At 55.8% G+C, this 23,080-nt stretch overlaps 1 protein-coding gene across 5 annotated transcripts in view; it reads right to left on the reverse strand.

Moving 5' to 3' along the window:
* PTPRN2 (protein tyrosine phosphatase receptor type N2) overlaps window positions 1–23,080 on the reverse strand; it is an 809,741-nt gene that overhangs the window by 546,458 nt on the left and 240,203 nt on the right. Inside the window, exon 1 of one of the 5 annotated variants that reach the window (XM_045496334.1) lies at window positions 22,732–22,924. The exons of the other annotated variants lie outside the window; for them this stretch is intronic. Coding sequence (XP_045352290.1) covers window positions 22,732–22,909 — 178 coding nt within the window. The 5' untranslated portion in view covers window positions 22,910–22,924. Of the gene's footprint in view, window positions 1–22,731; window positions 22,925–23,080 lie in introns of those variants that run through there. 5 annotated transcript variants of the gene reach the window in all.

Below are 23,080 nucleotides of genomic sequence, written 5' to 3' on the forward strand. Positions count from 1 at the left end.
TGCAGGCTACTCCTCTGCACGAGAACCCCTGGGGAAGGCTGCCCTTAGGTGTTCCGTTCCCTCAAGTGGGGCCCCTTCCCGTCCAGTTCTCACAGAAGAACTTTTATTTCTCCCGTGCTCTACGTTTTGACCTAATTTCTACCTGCGCTGCAGAAACATCTGTTTGCCATCCTACTGCTTTGTGCCCCCACATCTTCACCCAGAGGGAACCCCCTGGGTGGTCACTCGTGTAAGACTGTCTGTGTCCTGCTTCGGGGAGCATGAGGAGTGACCCAAATGGACTCCACTGCTGGGGGATCGGCCGTCTCCTCTGGGACCACCCACGGACTTCCCTTACTCTCACTTTTCTGTCTGTTCTGGCCTGCTTGTTATGCACACCGTCGAACTTCAGGGAGATGCTCTGAGACGTGGTCTCACGCCCCATCTCAAACCAGAAGCCACAGCCACCACGGTTTTTCCACGAGCAGGTGCCGACAGACCTGTGTCCAGCATCCTGTCTGACATCACAGTCCGGTGAAGGTGGTGCTGAGTGAGTGAAAGTCAAGTAAACAGTTCTAACAGGTAAGCAGGACACGGCCGGATCAGGAGACCCCAGGAAGCCTCCGGGCAGCAGCACCACACACACTCCCAGATGCCTCTGTGTTCTAATGCAGAGCACTGTTCTATCAGTCCTGAACTTCAGTCGGGTGGATGCAGAGCTTCCAGAGAAGCTTCTAGAAGTAGAGGACTACTCGAGGCAGATGCTCTGAGAGCATAAACAGGTGACAAGAGCACCGGCTGACATGCTGCAGAGGCAGGTGGGGAGGAAATGCAGGGAAGCAGAGCGGTCTGCTCAGACGAGCTGTGTGCGACCCCCTCTGTCAGCTCTTGCAGCCCACCCCCGCCCGTGCCACGGGAAAGGGGAGTGATGTCATGACGCCCCCTCACAGACACGAGGTAGAGCCTCGGGGGGCCTCTGTATCGTCTGCCTAAGACTGTCGTCACCAAGGGCAAGGATATCCCCCTGGGAAGCTGAAGAAGTACATTTCTGTTGCCTTGAGAGTTACACAATGTGAAATGCTCCGTGGCTTGGAAAAGGCCACTCAAAAGAATCTGCTAAGAGGAGTCCCAAGAAGAGTAGTGACCCTTTCCTGTGGCCCCACGGCCCCCCCCAGGTTGGGATGAGGGTGATGTAGCCCATGAACCTTCACCAGGGAGCAGACACAGCTGCATTTGTGCGTGCACGTATTTGTGTGTTCGTGTGTGCCTTTGCCTGTTATATGCACGTACACCTGTGTGAGCATGTGTGTGTGTGTGTTGCCTACATGAGTGTGCATGTGCACTGTGTCCGTAAATGTGTGCATTTGTGTGTCATATGCATGCTGTGTGTGCTTGTGTCTGCACGTGTGTGTGCACAGCTGTGTCTGTGCATGTATGTGACTGCATGTAAGCACGTGTGCATGTTCGTGGTGTCTCCATGTGTGTGGGCATACACATGTGTGTGCACTGTGTGCATGTGTGCATTCGTGTGTCATATGCATGTTGTCTGTGTGTGCACAGCCATGTCTGTGCACGTGTGTGAGTGCATGTAAGCATGTGTGCACTTGTGTGTGCATGTTCGTGTTGTCTCCATGCAGGTGGGTATACACGTGTGTGTCCCTGTGTCTGCATGTGCATGTGCGTATACATTTGCGTGTGGATGCACGTGCATACGCACACATGTGCAGGAGAGGATGACGTGCACACGAGATTCAGAATGTCTACGTGCCTAACAGACAAACGCCTGCTCATCTATCCATGGGGCCAGCAGGCACGTATCAGTGCAGTCACCAGATGCTCTAAAACACAGCAAAGTGAGGCAAATTATCAGTGCTGAGGACTCTTGAGCACGGATGCTGCCGTGAGCTGCCTTCCCCTACTTGCTGCTGGCCTGACTGAGGGTTTCCTATCAGTTCCTGCAAGACTGCTTTCTCAGCACACATCTCAAATTTATTAAATAATTCCATGGGGAAATAAGGCTTTTGTACAGGGCTTTGCTTTATAAATAATTTGTCAGTAATGTATAGCAGTGCATACATTCATAAATCACGGCTAACAGAAGCCATGAATTCCGGCAGGATACAACTTTTCCCGAAGACCCAGAAAAACAGTCCATCGGAATAAGGCCCAGGGGGCTATAAAATCAAAGTGCACGTTCCCACACTCTCCAAACAGAAACCGTCATCGCGTTCTCTCTTACAGACATTCCAATTCTCATAATAAGGCAGGAACCCTTGCACACCTCACACACACACACACACACACACACACACGTGCAAAGTAGCTGTGTCGCTAGCACTTCAGGGGGTCGATCACAGCAAGGCTGCCTTGACTCAGGACAGTGTCCGTAGGACAGCCCGGGCGCTGCCACTGAACACCCCCACGGAAGGTGGCACTGGTAGGTGTGGTTTATCGTCCTGAACTTGGAGAAAAGACTCGTCTGGAAAACCCACAAACCTGAACCAGGACTGAAAGCCCATCAGCAGGGAACAGGAAGGCCAAGGACACCCACTGTCGCCTCCTGTGAGACGTGGATGGGCCGCGGAGCCAGAGGGCAGCAGACAGAGCACGACGTGGACAACCCGCAACCTGGGGTCAGCTCAGCAGCCAGTGCCCCCGCCGTAAAGGACAGGGACGGCCAGAGCCCCACCGTGAGAGACCGGGACGGGGACGGCCAGTGCCCCCGCCGTGAGGGACCGGGACAGGACGGCCAGTGAGGAGTGCTATTCTAATGGGAGCCATTGGCTTAGAAGCCAAGTAGCCAGCAGCCTGACTGAGACTGCTCACGTGTCTGTTCCTCGCTGACACGTTGGCCTCTTTCCCAGTGGCCCAGGGGACGCAGGCCAAGGCTCACAGCCATGCCCGTGGACACGCAGGTGGGCGGGGCAGGGCAGGGAGTGACAGGAGAGGCGGGGGTCAGCAAGAGGCAGAGAGCAGACTGGCGGGCAGAAGAGGCCTCCCAGGAGGCCACCAGGCACAGAGGAGTCCCCGGGACCGAGACGACACAGTGCCTGGAGACGCGGAACAGTACGTGGGATCGTGAGGGACCCTCTTCCTTCCCCAGGGCTCTGTGGTGTGGTCCCTGCGGGAAGTCTGCACGAATTCCAGGAGCTCTGAGCTGAGACTGATGAGGCTGCAGAAGGGGTGTGGGGGACAGGCACTGAGGTGCAAGGTCACTGAGGTAGGGTCACTGAGGCGGAGGGTGATTGAGGCACAGGGGACACTGAGGCACGGGGGTCCCCGAGGCATGGGAGACGCTGAGACCCAGGGGGCACACTCACACGTATGCACATGCATGTACCCAGTAGTGTACATGTGCTAAGACAGTCACATACACACACGTACACATGCGCACACGTGTACATACACACACTTGTGTGTGCACAGCTGCCCTCCCCCACCCCTCCTGCTGCTCTGTGGCTGAGGAGAGACGGTCAGGCCTCTCTCTGGGCGGCGGGACAGGCCCGTCAGCCACGGGTGGTGCACGTGCCCCTCGCTGCGGAGCTGAGTGGCGTGGCCACCCCCCTCCTCGCAGTTGCTGTCATGATGGACCCTTGCTCCCCAACAGAACGGCTTCTTCCCACCCTGCGCCGCCCAGGTGCGGAGGTCCCCTCCATTCCGGTAGCCTCCGTCCACCGTCACCGTCGGTGCCTCTCCCCGTGGCCACCGGAGCCCAGCGGGGCCCAGCCGCGTGCAGCTCCCAGGACCCGGCCCTCCGTGGTGCTGACGTGGTCTGTGCGTGGGCTCCGGGCCACCTTCCCTCCACCGGGTCTCACCCGGCGCCGCATCCCAGGAAGCCAAGCGGGTGCCCTGCTCTGAGCGTTTGCCAGCGAGGCGCCCTGGGGTCCCACGTGGGGCGGGGCAAACCGCAGCCCCTCAGCGGACGAACACCCCCTCCTCGCCCAGCTGCAAAGACACATGGGAATGTGACTGGGAGGCTGAAGGACAGCCGGCCCAGACGCCGGCGCCTCACGAGCACGTCTGCCTTCCCATAAGAGGTGGACGGTGGCCGACGGCCCGTGTCCGCGGACTCCCCGGCAACTGCATTCCTTCCTCACGTTCAGGCTGAGCCACCCCGACCACCCTCCAGCTGTGTCCTCTCGCTCCCTCACCGGGGCAGGGCTGCTCGAGGGAGGTCTCGCGGTCAGGTGGACGTCTCCCACACTGGGGCCGATACCACAGCCCCTCAGTCGACGGCCGTGTTGCCATACAGATCGGGGGATACCTCCCAAGCACATCACGCTAGCAGTGAAATGCTCTGACTCTGCAGAGGACATAAGACATGAGGCACCCCGACCTCCAGAGCTGACGAGTTCTCGGCGCATTCTGTTCACGTTTACTCTTCAGAGTCAGGTCACATCAGAGGCACTTACACACGCCGTGGGCCACAAGGTCCTCAAAATGTGACGCCGGCACGTCGTGGCTCCGAGGCCCCCCCCCCCCCATACCGCAGACAATTCGGACGGCACAGGGCGGGCACGGCGGGTCCTGGGTAGCCCCGTCTGCCCCTCTACTCCCTCTGCCGGGCCACCGTCTGCACACGAGCTTGCTTTGGCCAGGGTCCCTCATCCTGGGGGGCCTCCCTCCCCCGCAGTGGGGCAGGGGGCCCCAGTGTTCTCCACACGCCCTCACAGGCGCTCCTGGAGCCGGGGCCCTGGCAGCTGCTGGTCAAGTGGAGGCGCGAGCGTTGCCCACAAGAGCCGCATGTGGCACGGGCGCCGGCGGGGCGGGCAGATGAGGGAGCAGGAGGAGGAGGACGGGGCATGTCTCTGAAAGGCTCTGGCAGGGGCCCGCTCCTCCACGAACAGGGGTCAGGTGCAGACCGCCTCCAGTCCCCCACACGGAACGCGGAACCAGAGTCCCCACTGTGCGGTGCGTTCGCCCCGTTTCTCTCTGCAGGGGGCAGATTCAGGGGCGCTAGCATGGGCAGAGGCCCCCACCCAACCCGCCCGCGGGGCTGAGCACGGACGGTCCACAGCCTGCCTTTCTGTTGAGGAAGCACACTCTCCCAGAGGAGATGCCTGGCCTTCTGTGAACGCGCGTCTTCGGTGTGTATGACCTGTCACTGGGATCCTGACGACACGCCCCATGGTTCCTCTCGCGCTGCCTCCAGGCACTTCGGTCCATGACCTCCCAGGACCCCAACGCCCCGTCTCCAGGACCCACCTGGGACCTCACAGTAGCAACCGGGAGGGAGAAACCAGGAGAGAGGGGTTTCCCTGCTCCTCCCCCCTCGGTGGGTTCTGAGGACGAGGGACGAGCCACCTCACTCTGACTTGGTGTGAGCGCACGCAGCTGGTTAAATTCAGAGCCCTGGCAGGGAGCACCGGCGTCTGTCAGGCTGCCAGCCAGGTCCAGGCTCAAATCCAAGCTCTGCCATCGTCAGCCTCAACAAGCACCCAGCCACACCGCCTTCAAAGGTGGGAGAAGCCCCAGAGGCTTGGTGGCCTCCTCCAGGCGCCTCCAAACGACCCAAGCCATGGCGTCACAAATGCCCCGCCTGCCAGCAGGGAAGGGCGGATGTCCCCTGAGCTCCCCGGGTGTGTCTCCAGAGCGTGAACGAGACGGGCTCCCTGGTCGGCACGGTCCAGCTGCTCCCTCCTGTCTCTGCAGGACACGCCAGCCCCGCTGCTCAGCCGGACACGGTCCTGGTGGGAGACAGTGGAAAGCTTGCCCTCCTGCCCCCGCCCCGACTCACAGGCTCTGAGGTGGGGACCGTGTGCTTCCTCTCGTGACCAGGCAGCAGGCTCGTGTGCGGGGCCGGGGCTGGGGTCAGCCCGGTGCTCCCACAGGACACACGCCGTGGCGGTAGCATCGGGGCTCCAGGCGGGCCTCTCAGCACCCTGGGGAGAGGCCAGGTCACACAGCCAGGTGGACGGCAGGCCCCGGACGGCCGGGCCAGGCAGCGCCATGCAGGACCTCACCTCTGGGTGTCGTGGGGGGGCGACCAGCAGGGCAGTGCTGCTCCCCAGTCCCCTTGGGGACAGTCCGCTGTCCCTGAGCCTGAGCCTGGATGCCATGTGAAGAGCGGCCCTCCAGCCTGCCCTCTACCCCTCAACATTCCCCACTACACAGAGAGAAGGTGAGCAAGCCAGACCCTGGGGCAAGAGGAGCAAAGAAACCGGAAAGAGCCAGAACATTCTGTCGGCCACCCCTGGAGGACAGCAGGGCACAGACAGTACCCCTCACAAGGTGGCATCTGGCAAAAGGAAGCCATGGGTTAAGGACTGAGCAGTGCCTAATTCAGCCCCACAAAGGAAAGGTTTTGAAGGAGGGGCCTCAGCACATGAGGCCCCAGGAGTGGGCGGTCCCGACATTACGCCTTCAATCAGAGCAGAGGAAAGGTGGGTTACTTTGAAGACTGAATTCACAGTCAGTTTAAGAGCTCAAACCATCACTGTGTGACACCATTAAAAGATGGGGTTCAGACATGCCAAATGAAAAACAATGCATTCACTGGCCGTATGCAAGGGAAGAGCGGTGACATTATTTAATGTATTTGTTAATCGGGTGCTGACATGGGAGCTGCTGCTTAATGCCCCCGCCGAGCACTGAGCCCACCCTATGCCCTCGTGCCCGCTCCCCCTGCATCTGAGATGCGCTGGTGTTTTCCATTTTCTTTGCTGTTAAAGGGCAGGGAGCGGCAGCATAAATGCCTGCCTTACTCTCAAGCTCTGCCTCTAATGACTAATACATTACTTGGCCGTTGCACCTGCTGCCCCTTCCCGACACTTGGGAGGCTCTTCAGGGGAAGAGGGCCGGGCGTGCGCTCCACCAGACACTGCTTCACCAGGAAGGGGCCACGGGCAGTCTGGGGCGTGGGCAGAGCTCATGCACGGGGTGGTCACTGTAACCAGTGTCCACGGAAGCAGAGGCAACCACTCCAGGCTGCTAGAAACGCTACTGGCACAGTGTGTGCACTCCATCTGGAGTATCGTCAGGTGCCTGACAGGTTGTGCGTCTGTGCTATTTGTGGGCAATGCCCTGGGCCTGCCCAAGGAGCCCTGCCTCCCAGGAACCCACCGGGCACTGGCATTCTCCACCTTAGAGCTGTAGGGACTGTGGGGCCTCTCGTGCTGAGAGAGGCTCAGCCTGGGGGTCAGCAGGCCCGTGAGCCGCGGGGCAAGTGCGCGTGGGGATGTGCCTCGGGGCTAGAGCCAAACGTCCTAACTGCCCTCTCTGGACAAAGCCTCAATCCCGTGGTCCTTGTCTCTCTCCTCCTTCCGTAATTGAGAAACATTTTTAAATAACTTTAAGCACACCCGCTCCTTAGTGCTCAGGATAACGGACAACCCAAAGACACCAAACAAAATCCCGAATCTACACCTGGCTGCGCGAGGTTCCTCCTCTGTCCCTAAGGCCAGGACCTGGAGCATTTCTTCACACAATTAACGGGGCCTCTAATGCGAGAAATATTCTTTCCTGCCCCCTAATATCATCCCCCCGAACTCTGCCCTGTAAGCCACGTGAGATTTGGACAGTGGACTCCACCTGGCCTGTCATCTGAACGCTCACTGGTCACTGGGTGACACACAGGGCCTATGCTGACCCCACAGACTACATTTGGGAACATTTGTGCTGTGGTCAGTATGCTCTTCACCGTGTGGGATTCTCGACACAGTAGATCATGGAGGGAGGGCGTCGGCAGCAACCACAGCCCAAGTGTGACGGTGGATTAGAGAGATTCCCCAATGGTCCGGGAGCATGTGGGGCCACAGCTGCAAACACACAGAGCTGTGCACGGAACAGCCGTGACATTGCTCCTGACAGTGGCTGCCAGGCCTGAAAACTGAAGCTTTTCAAAGGTACCTGCTGTGCATCTCCGGTCTATTTCCAGGGAACGTCACAGTAGCCGCCACCCAGCTTTTAGCAACGGACTCTGGAACTGAGGAGTGGCTCAGGGGCATCATCGCTGTCCCTGGTCACCCGCCTTCCCACATCTATTTGATGGTTCTTTGGGTGGAATGCACAGAAGGCCTGTTCTTGGGGACACAGAAGATGGGTGGGGGGCAAGACCTCAGGCCCTGACCTCCAAAAGTGCCCTCGCCTGACAGTTGGCACAGGGCTGAGGTACAAGGGCGGCTACAGCTACACGTGTCAGTGCATTTTGCACTGATCCTCCTCAGAGCCGATAAAAACTGGGCGGCTGCTGTCCCACACGTGGACCTTCACCGTGGCGCCCACTTCAGCGGTTTTCCTTGAGCCCTTCCTGTGTGTGAGAGGTGGGAGCAGGTTGGGGAGGCCCCACCCGCTGAGGACGTGGCGGCAGCATGGGCTCCCCCAGCCCCCCTTTGGGCACTCAGGTCCGACTTGGGCTCTGTAAGTAACTGCACACGCTCTCGTGCACGTCAGCCAGACGCACGCCTTCCTTTCTGGACTGTCCAGGTCTTCGCCCATTTTTCTTTTTTTTTTTTTTAATCTTTATTTTTGAGAGAGAGAGAGACAGAGTGCGAGAAGGGGAGGAACAGACAGAGAGGGAGACACAGAATCTGAAACAGGCTCCAGGCTCTAAGCTGTCAGCACAGAGCCCGATGCAGGGCTCGAACTCACGAACCGCGAGATCATGACCTGAGCCCATATCTGACACTTACCTGACTGAGCCACCCAGGTGCCCCCTCCGCCCCGCCCATTTTTCTGTAGGCTGGCTACCTTTTCTTACTGAATTGTAATTAGCGTATGTTCTAGATACATGTTCTTTATCAGATGTATGTGTGGCCATGTCTTCTCCAGCCTGTAACTTGCCTTGTGTCTATCTCCCTCTCTCTCTCAGTGGCATCTTCTGATGAAAAGAAGTTGCTGACTTTAATATAAAACTTCCTCCTTTATGACAGCACTTTGCCCAAAAATATTCCACCAGCAAGACTGATCTGTGAGGCAGACGCTCTGTAACTTTAATTGTAAAGCTATATGACCAAATTCAAATTGGGTTTTTAAGTCCCCGGGATAAGGGAGAAAACAGGGAGAGCAGCCAATGCTCTAAGAAGAAACCAGAAAACACTCCGTGTTGGGACTGAAAACAAGCTGTAAAATGTCTGAGAAGCCGTGCAGGATGAGACGCCCTGTTTATCAGCCTTCTCGGGACATCAGAGAAGACAGGAGCCCGTTTCAGAGCCTGGGTCACCTGCTTGAGGTTCTCAAATCAGAAGAGATGAAACACAGTTTGGAGACAGAGGCGCACAATGGCCTCTTCTCCTTTTCTGTTTCAGACCCTGATTAGGAAAGCTCAGAGAACAAGAGGTGTGGAGAGGTGGCCTGGGTTTCCCCGAGAAGAGGCTGTGATGGGGCCTCCAGCCCTGCCTACTCTGCCCGGCGCCGCGGCCAGCGGTCTTCCACAGCAAGGGCAGCCCGCCAGTAGAGAACGAGCACAAGGTGAGATCCTCGGACTCCCAGGACACGGAGCGTGCGAACCAGAGCCAACACAAGAGAAGACGCTGGGCCAGCTTGTAGGAAGGACTCCTGCAGAGCCCCTGGAACGGGAAGCCAGCCCGCAGCCACGTGCTGGCCGGCACAGACCCTGCAGGCCAGAGGCAGACGGACCAGAGTAAGAAACGACATACAGGTGCTGAGAGGAGAGCTCCATCCCAGATGACCCAGTGTTGGTCGGGGCTGTGCTCCTCAGGGAAACGGATGTTCCTCAGGGACGTGCATCCCCACTCAGCAGGCTCACTGCCACAGGAAACCGGGTCACATTGTGGCAGTGACGTTGGAAGTTTGGGCCACAATTGGCTGAAGAAGGACAAGAGTTTCCTGGGCCACCTTCTCTCCTGGAGCTTTCAGAAGAAGGACTCCACAAAGTTTACCTTCACGGGCAACAGCAGGCGTGGTGGTTCTGCTCCCATGCATTCCTGTCTGTGTCGTGAGTAGAGCAGAGTCAGCTCTGGACCCCCCGGCACACGTGTCTCGAACTCAAGCCTTGGAATTCTCAGACCAAACATGCTTTTGATGTCAATGTGCCTCTTCACACGCTGCACAATAACACCCAATAACAGTTCACATGGACAAAGCTAAGCTGGTGGCAACGTCACAGTGACGTGGGCAGAATTTACCACGAGAAGCCACGATTGACTGCGCACAACACTTGAGGGGACACAATTCGTCACGGTCCCTCCTGCTCTGCAGCCATCTCACGGTGGGGACTCTGTGGTGGGTGGGCACAGCGCCCTGCAGCACAGTCCGGCCTGGTGCTCAGACCTCTCTGGAGACACCACCAGTTTCTGGTTTCTGCAGGCCAAGCTCTACTAAACATTAGCGACTCTCTCAAAGGTCTACTAATTAGTACCTTTTGATTACATGGCCAATGAATTTTTTTGAAATTCTTTAAATGTCACAAAATGGACATGAATCGAATGACATAAATCTGTCACACCCCAAGCACCAGAATGTTCCTTCCAAAAGCATACCTCACGGTCTCAGCCCCACCTGTAACTTTCAGACACAAGCAAGGAGGAGAACGAGGCTGCAAGATAAGTTAGAGCACAAGAACCTTCTACTCGTCTCTCCCCACATGAGCCACTTCTCACTGTCTCCTCTGAGAACAGTTCTGGTGAAAGGTGTGAACTCAAATGTCAACGATGAGCTCTGAGCACCAGCACTGCTCCCCTCCTCACCTATTAGACGTGTCCCTAAAATGGGTTGGAGTTCCGGGGACTTGGAGTCTAGCGCTGTCCTTGCTGGTAACTCGCCGAAAGTGCTATGATGCTTACTTTTGGCAGCTTTGATACTGTCCCCTCATGTGACAATTGGTTTGTTTCATATTATTTTCTATAGTCAAGTCTTACGAAAGGATTATTTGACTGATTGCAACATTTGCTGAGTCCTGGCTGGATGTACAGGAAACTGAGGCAAGCAGGGAAAACTTGCCTCAGGAACTGGCGGGGGGAGCTGAAGAATCTTGGAGAAGAAAGGGAAGGGTCTAGGCTGAAATACATCCCCAGCCCGAGGAAGCGTTCCCCATGAAAACCAGGCATGAGGAACATCGCTGCCTCAGGAATGGGCCTGTCCAGGTCTTTGGGGGTCACTCCTCAGGCCACCTCTCAGTTTGCGCAAGGCAAACTCCACTTTTTGCAACCTCTGTGGTATCAAGGGTCAAGGGTCAAGAGTGAGAATGGCCACTATGTTCTTAATAGTTTGGATCACTGTGCAATTCTTTGCTGACTGATTTTGTAAATGGCTTTTGTCGGAAGTAGAGAAGTACCTTGAGTCGGGGAACCATGAATTTTAGACATTGCTTGCCAAAGATACCAAAGATGCTTTGCCCAGAAAACACACAATCTGTGCGTTCCAGGTCAAGATGTGGTTCCCCACTCCAGCTGTGTTCTCTCTCACCCTCCACCAGTACCGGTCCCAACTCAGGGACGTTACAAGCAGTGCACACGTGGTTGACATGGCAACACCACCAGTGAAACCTGAGTCTGGACGCGAGCCGAGTCGACTAAGCATACAAATCTCTGAGTGCAGGAACAAGGGGTGCCAGGCGCGGTGAAATCCCAAATAGCAGCTGGGGCCCCGAGAGCCCTCTACAGGGAGCCATGCCTTCACAGGGCTTCCTTCGCTGAACAAAGACGGGGATCCAACACACGGTGCCCAGTGCGGTCCTCCCAGATGAAGAGGGGCATGAAGCCAGCAGGGCGGAGGGAGGGCCGGCCAGGAGGAAAGCAGTCACGGTAACCACGAAGGACGTGGCTGCTGCCCATGCCCCCCACCTGCCGTCACCGGCTGGCCCACCCTGAGCGCTGTTCCACAGGGAGCCCTCGCCCACCACGTCCCAAAGCTACTCCAGGAAAAGCCCCACAGGTTCGGATGGCAAAGCGACCAGAGTGTGAAGACAGCTACCTGAGGAGGCCTCTTCCCAGCCCACCTCTGCTATCTGCTCCTCAACCCCTTTCCCTTGCCCTCTGCCCTGCCTCCTGGGGATGCTGGCGGGTCCCCCATACCGCAGGCCTCACCACTATCTCCACCTGCCTCACGGAGAACAAACCGCACTCCCTCGCTCACTGCCTTGTTACTGCAGCCTGCAATTTACTTAATTTCACTTAATAATGTAACCGATGTCGGGGCGCCTGGGTGGCTCAGTCGGTTAAGCGGCCGACTTCAGCTCAGGTCATGATCTCGCGGTCCGTGAGTTCGAGCCCTGCATCGGGCTCTGTGCTGACCACTCAGAGCCTGGAGCCTGTTTCGGATTCTGTGTCTCCCTCTCTCTCTGACCCTCCCCCGTTCATGCTCTGTCTCTCTCTGTCTCAAAAACAAATAAACGTTAAAAAAAAAAAAATAATAATGTAACCAATGTCATGTGGTTCGTTTTAGTGGCAATATGTCCTTTGGTATGTTTAGTAACTTCCTTAGTCCTATTTGTATGGAATCATCAAATCATCTCAAATTTTCCTTGACTTTTTAAAAAAATTTTTTTAATGTTTATTTATTTTTGAGAGAGAGGCAGGGGTTGGGGGGGGGGAGCGCAAGCAGGGAGGGGCAGAGCGGGGAGGGGCAGAGAGAGAGGGCGACACAGAATCCAAAGTAGGCTCCAGGCTCTGAGCTGTCAGCACAGAGCCCGACACGGGGCTCGAACTCACGAACCATGAGATCATGACCTGAGTCGAAGTTGGACGCCCAACCAACTGAGCCACCCGGTGCCCCAACCTTTTTTAAAAATTTTTACAGAAAGAGAGACAGCATGAGTAAGGGAGGAGCAGAGGGAGAGACAAAGAAATCTTAAGCAGGCTCCACACTCATCACAGAGCCAGATACAGGGCTTGACCCCATGACCTCAGGGTCCCGACCCAAGCCTAAATCAAGAGTCAGACGCTCAACCAACTGAGCCACCCAGGTGCCTCTCAAATTGTCTCTAAGTTCTTAAATTACATTTTAACCACTTTAAGGAATGGATTATATGCTGTTCCAGAGTTAATAAATTTTGGCATTCACAAAAATCACCTATCCCTCATGAATGCCAAGCTTCTGTTCCAATTATCATGCAACAGCATTGTTATTTGTATCTATGTCAGCTTCCCCCTAGATTGTGAATTTCCTCCCTGTTAGGTGTTGGTGATGCTACGGTGGCAAATCAGCCCCAACGCTTGAGCAGTTGAACACAACAAAGCTTTCCGTCGTGCACATCTGGGTGCACAGAAGGCTCTCGGTGCCTCCTTCCCAGTGGTGGTGACTCAGCATCCGACCTGCTTCCAGTCGAGGCTCTGTTCACCTGGCAGAGGAAGAGAAGGGCAGGGTTTTTAATGCCTCAACCCAAACCACAGTTAGGACCAAGAGGACCCCTGCGATCAGGAGGTCACTTTCCGTTGGGCCCCTTGCCAGGACCGGCCTGTCACAGCAGCTAGGAATCTGAGCCAGGCGCACCCCGGCAGTGTGCAAACATCACCTGGAAAAATGAAAGACGCGAATGCCGGGTGGGCATTCGTGGAGAGGGTCATGGAATTGTTGTGAACTCTCCCAACGACCTGTTGCCTCTTCCTTCTTCTCTTCTCCTTTTCTTTATGTTTAGAGCACAGACTGATCCTTGATCCTCAGTCGTTACCTTTGCCTTCTGTGGTTAAACCTGTAGAAAGGAGCCTCCTGCCCTTTGCTTCCCTTCCATCCTCCTAACTACTTTGCCCGAAGAGATGTTGGCAGGTGCAATTGCTGTTTCCACTCAGAAAGACCCAATCAACACAAGCTGAAAAGGTCAGAGCTCGCCAAAGCTCCCAGGCTGCCATGCGGAATTGCCCCTGACAAATGATCCGGGAACACCGTGGGCTCCTCCGTGGGGGGGAGGACCTTCTTGCGGGCAGAACGTACTAAACAGGGCTGCTCAGTGAAACCTGCCGCAGCACCGTGTGTGGGGCGGCATCACCAACACCGCCAGGAAGCTGGAAAAGTCACCAGAGTAGGCGCTGCTGGCATCAGAGCCGGTGAGCGGAGCGAAGACAAGACAGGGTCACGCTGGCTTCTCTCTGGGCCTCACGGGGGGCCCGGAGGGAGGGCCAACAGACCCAAAGCAGTGTGTCCGCCGGGGTCACAGTCCTCGTCCGGAAGCTCAGAGCAGGACTGCAGCCCCCCGAAGGAGCTCCGTCCTCCCGTCCGTCGTGGGCTGAGTACCTACCGCAACTCAGCAATGGTGCTGGACCCCACTGCACACAGGCATGCAGTCTGCACTTGGCTCTGCCGGTCCACCGAGACTCTACACCAGGCGCCTCACTGTCCTCGGCTGGGCCCGTTCGGGCACACACATATCAAAATGCGTGTTTGTTTGTCATCACTCATCTTTCTTCCTACTGTCCTTTATATCATAGCATGATATTCATTGTTTAACATTCTTGCGTGTTGGCAATTCTGTCACTTATTGATTTCATATAAGCATAGGAGAGAAGGCGTTACCAAATATTTGCCATGAATAGGATGCGAGGTCTGAGAAGGTGGAGACTCCCCACCTGAGCCATGTGAGATGGACTTTCCGAAGCAGCGGTGGCCTTGGGCCTTGAAGAGCTCAGGCCCAGGTGCAGGGAGGGCTTTCCGATTTGGCAAAGGATCCGGGGCCCAGGAAGACTGCTCGAGAGAGCCCTGAGCACAGGTGCGAGCCAGTGGTGACACTGACTGCCAGGGGCGCAGAGGACGACCTCGCTGGCCTGCAGGACCGGGAGGGGCGGGGTCTGTGACCCAGCCCCCGGTCCAGAACGGGGCTACTGCCCAGGAAGTCCGGATTTGCCCAGGAAAATGACAGAAACGTGTGTAACCGCGGCCAGCCTTTCATCTTGTGTCTTTAGCTGCCGGGGATCCACGGTTCCAACAGAAAATAAATATGGAAAGGCAGTAACCACATTCAAGTTTCAATTGCTACCCAGGGTGGTAGGAAGAAGTCATGCATAGTTAAAATGACTAATTTGCAAGGGGAATAAAGTACATTCCCAGATATACCAAGTCGTTTCATTTCTGAAGAATTTAGTCAGAATATTTATTTGCTACTTGACAAAAGAGATGACAGATTTCATCAGGGATAAGATCCCCTCCTCAAGTAGACAAAGACTCCAGGCTGCTTTTCACATGCAAAGCCGCCGTGATTAGGTTAACTCCGGGGGGCGGCTGGGCACACCTGCCCAGGAGGTGGGGGTTAGGAAAGCGGAGGGAAGTTGTGAATTAGGAGAACCCAGCTCTTGTGCCTCGCCTCCAGCGAACCGCGACCAGACGCCCCTCCTGGACTCCCGCCCCCACGAGTGCCAGCCCGGTGCCGGTGCCGTGTCTCCTCCCAACATCCAGCCCCTACACTTGACTCTGAGCAGACCGAGCAGGGGTGGCTCTGGGAAGGCCCGCGTCAACAGAAGGCACGGGCGTTCGCTCCCCTGTTGCGTGCGGGTCTTTGCTGTTGCTGCGCTTCCAAGATTCGGTTATTTTGTTCCTCCAAATATCCTCCCCAGCAAAGTTGACTGCACAAAGTGCCTGGAAGAAAGCACCCAACGGTACAATCAGACGCACCCCTTGAATAAGGGCATCGCCCAGAAAATGCACTAAATTAGGATTTAATTGCTAGAAATTACTTTCAATTACTAAAAATTACGACAAATTAGTTGTTGAATAGACACATTCTTTCACCACCATTAATAATTTAAAATTGCTAATTGCGTGTAATTATGAGTAATTTTTGCTCTTTGGTGCCAGGCCCGGGCCTCGGGCACCTCCCGGTGCGCAGCCTCCAGGCCAGACCCCCAGGAGAGAGGACGGGGTGGGGCGGCCTCGTGAGAGACCTTCCCTGCAGAAGAGGGGACAAGGCACCAGGACGTCCGCTGTTCTAGGAAGGGCAAACCTGGCTCTCCAGAAAACGCCACTTTGCTTGTCATCCTTCCCTTCACCTTGAAATCCTGGAACCAGCCTCTGCTGGTGTCACCCTTGCAGGTGCTCGTGGTGTCACCGGGCAGTGTCCGTTCCCAGGTGCACCTCACCTCTTCCCTCTGCACCCGGGCTTTCTTCCTTCCCTGGGGTTCTTTCCCACCTGTAAACCCCTTCCATCCGTGAAGGCACAGCTCCCTCCTGGAGGCCTCGCTGACCACCAGGCCCCAGGAGACCCTCCCAGAGGCCTGGTCCCTTCCCCACCTGTGTAGCCATCCCAGGACCTTTCCTCCTAACCAACCCGACCCCTGCTGGCCAAAGTGAAGCTTCCAAAATCCCCACACGAAGCCACTCCTGGAGCTCCAGGGAATCAGTGGATGGAGTGTTTTCACCTGGGAGTTGAGACGCCCTTGGCCACAGCGGCTTTCTGTGAGACCAGAGACAGCGTGGACAGCCAGCTGTGGCAGGACACACGCCACCTGTCGCCCAGCTTGACCCTCTTGAGTCCCCACAAGTAAGGATCACAGCAAACCTCCAGAGTAGCCCCCTTCCCCACCCCGTCCTTTCTCACGTACACACACACACACACGTGCACACGAAGACCCTCTCAGGTCCCAAACCTCAATCTTCTGCAGGCTGGACGGGAACGTGCACCTTCACCTAGTGTCCGTCTACATTTGTTTAAAGACAGAGTGTCAAGGAGGTGGGGCCGTGGCTTTGAAAAAGTGCCCTCAGACCATCAGCTGTGCACTGAGGTGCCCCTGACCACTGGATGGGGCCACCGCACGCACCATGAACTTGCCCCGGGTCAGGAGGCACAGCTCCGCGCCCGCCCCGACTTGTACCCTTCCCTCCAGGCGCGGCCCAGACCCACAGCTTCGTGCCCGCCGCCTGGAGGAACTCAATCTGGTAAATACCGCAGTGGACACCAGCAAGAGAAGAGCGGGTGATGGTGACAGGGTTTGACTGGAGGTACCTGTGCTGTCCCAAGTTTCACCTCACCTCCTTGCCCCTGGACCGGTCAGACCACCCTCACGACACCTTTGCGTGACTTCCCATGACGGTGGTGGCCAGCTCTGGAGCCAGCGGCACACCGGCCGTTAACTGCCCGCATGCGGTAGTCTAACAGGCCCTCCTCGTCCCGAATGTCCTGTCTCCAAAACTGAATTGGAAAAAAGAAAGAAAGTGATCCACTCCCCACCCCCACCAATGTTTTGCCCTTCCTGGCACCCACATGTCTTGTCCTCCCTGACCTATGGGCAAAGGAGCGCCCAGGCCTCACCACACACCCATTCAAGCCCTGACGGGGGCTCACGCACACACAAGGACAATGGCTGGATGAAGCTGGCTGGGTGGCCGCTTCCTTCACCACAGAGCTGGGCGGCAGCCCCCTGCCCTTCCCTCTCACCCAGCGCTCCTTCTCCGACAAGGAGAAGCGTCAGTGTGCCGCAGGCCTTGATGGCGTCCAGCCCGCAACCCTTCCCAGGAAGAGAGCGCCGGAGGGGAAGCACCTGTGTGAGGAGAGCATCCCCTGCACGTTCAGTAAAATAAAAGGAAGGTTGAATCTCTGCCCGGGGGTTACCCAGAGACAGACGTATGTCACACTCAGAGGCGTCACCCCGCACAACGCGCACCCGGGCGGCCCGAGGAGGCCCTGCGGAGGGTGGCGCCCACACCGGCTCCTCGAGCCTCCCCGTGTGGTGATCCCAGAAAAACAAGGGAACATCCTTCCAGAACGCAATTTCTCACCAACCAAACAGTGGAAACTGAGAGCAGGAACCACCTGCCTCCTACTGGGTGACCTCCCATCTCCTCTGGAAGAGAGAGGGCCAAGGTCCAATCACAGCATTGAAAAAGAATCAATGTGATGGATAAGCAATACCATACCGCTCCCTTCCTGATCTGAGCTGACGTGTGAGCTTGACCTCACTGAGTGTACCCGGCTCTACAAACCTTGGCATGACCTGACTGTTCCACCACGGCTCCTGAACTGCCCAAGAGCCTTAAGAACCAACTGTTCTCAAGTAGCTGACCTTGTTCCAGGCTTTGATTTGTTTATCCAATACTACACAGGTGCCATGACAACTAGAACATGGCAGATCTAAATCTGCAGCCTCCCACACGTCTGGTTTTCCCTCCTGTCCCCGACGCCGGGACGCGGACAGAAGCTGGAGCTCTTGTATGCAGAAGCCCAGGCTGAGGGAGGCAGCACTCTCTTAAAACCTGCCAAGTGACAGCTTAAGAAAGCCACTGCTCAGAAGGAGGGGGAGGCCTGCTGTCAGAGGCCCCGGGTGCAACGGGGTCCCCAGGGGCCCACGGTGCTCTGACAGTCTGCCGAGCACGAGACAGGAAGGAGAGGGCAGGACCCAGCTTCCGCCCTCCACCTGGAAACTCAAGATAATCTCATACCCCTGAAAACTCCAGTCTTTACACACAAACCGTCTTTATGTATTTAATTGGCCCTCTCTGGGGGATGTTTTTTGAAACTCGGTCTTTGAAGGCCTTTCATTATGGTATTGAGATAAAGGGAGAAAGAGCAGGGTTTATAGAGAGAACAGAGCAGATAAAAAGAGAAGCAGGAGATGAAAGGAGCCTGGAATGACAAAGGAGGAAGAGCGGTGAAGGACGCCCACACGGAGGCTCAGACGCGGCCTTTGGCTTTTTCCACCTTCCTAGATTCTCCAAGCCAGTTCATTAACTTAACAAGAGAAAAATCACAAACCTCTTTCTTTTTGAAGACTATAATATCAATTTTTAAATTTTCCCAAACGTGGAACAATGGAAGTGTTTTCTACAGAGAGAGTTCAAATTAGAGAAACAGAAGCGTACTGGGGGTGAAAGGAGAGACAGGAGGCCAAGACGGCAGGCCAGAGCAGCCACCATGCCGGCCGGCCTGCGGCCAAGCGTCTGCCAGACCCCGGACAGAGTGCCCAGAAATGCACACACGCTGGTGCAGGGACACAGCCACGCTCGGAGCTGTCTATGCACTCTTCATCACATCTTCTATTTACACCTTTCTGTGGTTTGGAAGCACATAGAACATGAGCGCGTACGCACTCCTAAAGTCCAGTGAGAATGCTGGGGTGCATGCGTAATGCTCTTTCACTGAGAGCGGGGTCACCCACAACCCTGGAGGCCGGCAGGGCGGTGAGCACAGGAAGGATAACTTATAAAGCACCACGATGCCCATCATCCCCTATGATCCCCCTTACTCTTTGAGTCTCCCGATGTGACAGAGGAAGGAGTGGGGAATGGGGGGGAACAGGGGGCCCAGCTCTTCTGACCCTGGAGTGCTGGCTCTTCATTCCCCTGCGTACCTCCAAACAGCAATACAGGAACCAGAACCAGAGCAGTCACCCGGGCACCGCGTCCTTTAGGAGCTGTGTCCCCAGTCTAGGCTCCTGGCAAAGACGGTTCTCCATAAAGGCTTGTGAATCAATAACACACAAAACCAGTCAATCCAGGCTTTCTTGAGACGGCCCTACAGGCACATCCTCCCTAACAGGCTCACATGCTAAGGGGGGCAGAGGCCATTTTTCCACACTGGGCCTCCCAGCTCAAGACCCAGCCATCGCCCCCCAGACTTTGTGGCCTCACAGAAACTCGCCTCTTGTAAGAAATCTGTCTAGGGTGAGAGGTTCCTCTCTGCATAAGGTTAAGGGGATGCTGCATTCTGAGGAGTGGTTCTGGCCTTTGATTAGGGAGGCCTCAGGATTCCTCCCTACAAAGCCTTGAGTAAGGTCTGATTGAGCCTGTGAATACAGTCCCTGTCATCAATAATCCAATTACCCTCGGGAGTGGCCCTGTCCTTCTTTGAGAGCGGTGAAACGGAAGAAATCAGACCTCTACCCGAGGAAGCCTCAGGATGCATTTTCCGCCTTTTCTAGACAAATTCTCACCTAGCGTGATAAACGCATAACCCTAAAAACAAACTGAATAACCAGTTTTCCTCTGTTGTCTTGAGAAAGTGACTGACTTACCAAAAGTGAGAGGAAACAGGTACATTTTGTATGTGAAATGTAGGTCGAAGAGGCATCTTTGAGAATACAGTGTGGGGCTTCAGAGTGAGCTGTGGGGCAGAGAGCGGATCTGGGGGGTAGAGAGCAAAAGCCTTGGGCGGTGTACGAGGACTTCCTAAGGCTCACTGGCCATGTTTGTAAAGCTGAGATAATGATGCTTCTTTTGGAAGATGTTTTGAGTATTAGATGCGGTGACACAGGTGACTAGCTCTGCAGCCAGAACACACACTGTCAGTGTCTTTCTCCCGTCTCCAGCAGCAGGGCCTTCACCTGTTCGGAGGAAAGTGCACTGAAATGTAGAAATGGGGGACACGCAGTCCGTTGAGGGGCACGTTCAGCTATCCACACAAAAGAAGCCACAGTGGCACACGTCACTTATGATTTTATATTCACCACAGGACACCAAGCGAGCATCTCAGGCAGCACCCACGGCAGGAAAGCAAGTCCCCATTCAGGAAAATTACGAGTCACCTCAAGCCGGCCACCCAGACTCCGAGGCAAGAGGAGAGCAACGGCTGAGTGTGGAGACCAGCTGCCACCCCATCTCCGTCCCCCGCGGGCCCAGGACAGTCATGGGCAGCACCGCGGCCCACAGCGTGGCTGGTTACCGGTCTCCCCAGCCTCGCAAAGCCGCGGCCCACTGCCCAGCAGTCTCCCTGGTACCCACAAAAGCAGAAACCGTGAGGAACGTGGACCCAAACGCCTCCACACGCCTACCTAGAACCGCCCTCATCTCTGGTTCCACGTCTTAGAGGAGCAAACACATGGCCTACTGTAAAAAACGGCATTTTCTTCAAAATGATTGTGTTCTGCTTGTAAAACATTTTTTTAGTTTTTAAGGAAATGAAAAGCAGGTCATAAGTTAATCAATTACATGCTTAAAATCTGCTTCAAAGAGACGATCCATACTGACGTTGAGGTCACTGTATCTCCACTACAGACATTCTCGGATTCTCCCCCAGGACACGGACACACACGTACACGCCATCTATCGGTATTCACGGGTGTGTCCAATGCACACTGTTCACGTGTGTGAGCCACGTGTAAGCTGAACCCACATGGCTCGGTAATGGCTACGTTTTAAATGAGTAACAATAACAAACAGCCAACAACTTTAGCACTTCCTGCACAACTGCACAACTCCACGGTGCCAATGGGGACGCTGAGGCACGGACAGCTAGCTGCACCGGATCCCGCCCACATCACGCTGGCAGCAAGGGAAAGACTAGGGACTTGAATTCAGACCCATGCCCTTGATCACTAAAACTACAGATGGTACTGAAAATCATTACAAACAGTCTACACATTTCCTCATGACCACATGGGACAACTCGGAGCTCATGACTACTCTGCTTAAACTCGTAGATCTTTCTCACTGCCCCTCCTCTCTATTCCCCTGAGGACTTTCCCTTACACCCCCTTAACGTTCACTTATTCCCGGCCTCTCCCTGCACACACACACCTCCACAGGAGCTCACGTGCCATCCTGCGGCTCTGCCAGAATATTCCTGATCAGGCAGGAAAAGGCTATGCGTCTGCAGACATGAATAATTTTGAAAACTTCCACTAGATATGTACACATACGGCAATACCGCATCGGCGAGAACAGGAGGGCGTAAACATGCCACCCATTCTGATACACCTCATGTGCATCTTGTGTCCCTAACCCCCGTCTGTGCACGTTACCACGGCGGCCTCCTCAGCCCACAGGCTGCCGTTACCCCGCACTGAAACATCCAGAGGGCGACAACGTCCTCCCAGCGTGCTAGCCATCTCGGTAATGCCTGCCCTGCTCTCAATTTTACTTTTGTTCTGATTTTTACCATTCGTACCCGGTTTCGTTTGCTCTCGGCTGAATATGTGAGCTATTCCCAGCGGCCTGGTGAAACTCCCCAGCCGCTGTGCACAACCCATCATCACGCCCCTGCCAGGGCTGTGTGGGGAGAAGGGCACTGGGGACCCCGTGGGGCCAAACGAGAAGGGCGCTGGGGAGTCTTCTGCGAGGCAAACATGTCCACACTGAAGGGACAGGACGATTGTGGTGAAACGAGAAACGCCAAGGGCCAAAGGTCACTTCTTAATAAAAGGTGGCAAGGAAAAGTAGCCAGTGGCTGACTGCCATGCACCTCCTGGACAGCAGGGGCAAAGCCCAGTCGGCTCCTGACCTCCCCGTGGGCCCCGCGGGAAGCAGAGCGAGAGCCTCACTCCCCTCCACCATCCAGAGCCGGTTCTGACAGGGAGGCCGCCTGCTCGTTGGCAGGTGCCTTCCCGGCCCTTCCTTCCATCCTCGGGGCTCCTCCCCAAGAGCCGGCCCTGTCTCCACTTTTTCTCCTCCTGTGGCCTGTCTTTCCCTCCCCACCACACACCACAGTGGCCTCTCCATTCAGCTGCAGGATGTGAAGAGGGGCTTCACGCCCCTGTCGGGGTGAGTGGAATGCTGACACCCACGTCAGCAATGGGGCACTAGCTCCACACCTTGTTTCCTGTCTTTGTACAACACTGGCCCTTGGGCGGGTGGAGACGGTGAAGAACTCCAGCTCTGAGCCTGGGAGTTACAGCCAACAAGGCTGGATTCACCCCGGGCTCCGAAGGACACTGAGTATTCACCTTGGCGGCCGGAGGTCAGCCTGCAGTGCCGTCTGCTACATGAAACGAGCTGACCGGAACCAGTTCCTGGTGTTCAGGGAAACGGTGAGCACGAACGTGCATTTGTGACAATCGGAGAAGCCCACTTTGACCCTTAAATGCTCTGTCTAGTGAGCCCCTTTCATTTGCTCGATGGAGCACCGGACCATTCTGTTACCGACTTCTGTGATAACCCATCCTCATGTCTAGTAACAGCGGGAACGTTCCATAAATGGTGGCTGACTGGATGTGGGAATACCTGTGAAGCAGGTGGGGAAAGTGGCGTCTGATTCCCAAGGACTGAAGGATAAGGTCTGGGACTCCTGGCCAGGAGCGGGGCTTGTTGACCCAGGAGCAGGAGGCACGTCCAGGCCGAGGGGAGGTGGGGTATTCAGTGCCACAAGGAGAGAGAGAGGCTCATCTTCACTCTGTTCCATTGGGTCATGCCAGTAGCAGGTTGCACTTGTGTGGCATTCTAGAATTCTCTAACTGCAGCTCCCAGTGTCAGCCCCCTGAGCTCCAACACGACTTTCTCTAGAGTGGCTCTAGCTCTGTTACTAGGTATCATCAATGGCGTCTGTCTTCGTGCTCGAGAATTTAGACAAAGT

This window comes from Leopardus geoffroyi, chromosome A2 (assembly GCF_018350155.1).
Source record: "Leopardus geoffroyi isolate Oge1 chromosome A2, O.geoffroyi_Oge1_pat1.0, whole genome shotgun sequence".
NCBI lineage: Eukaryota > Metazoa > Chordata > Mammalia > Carnivora > Felidae > Leopardus > Leopardus geoffroyi.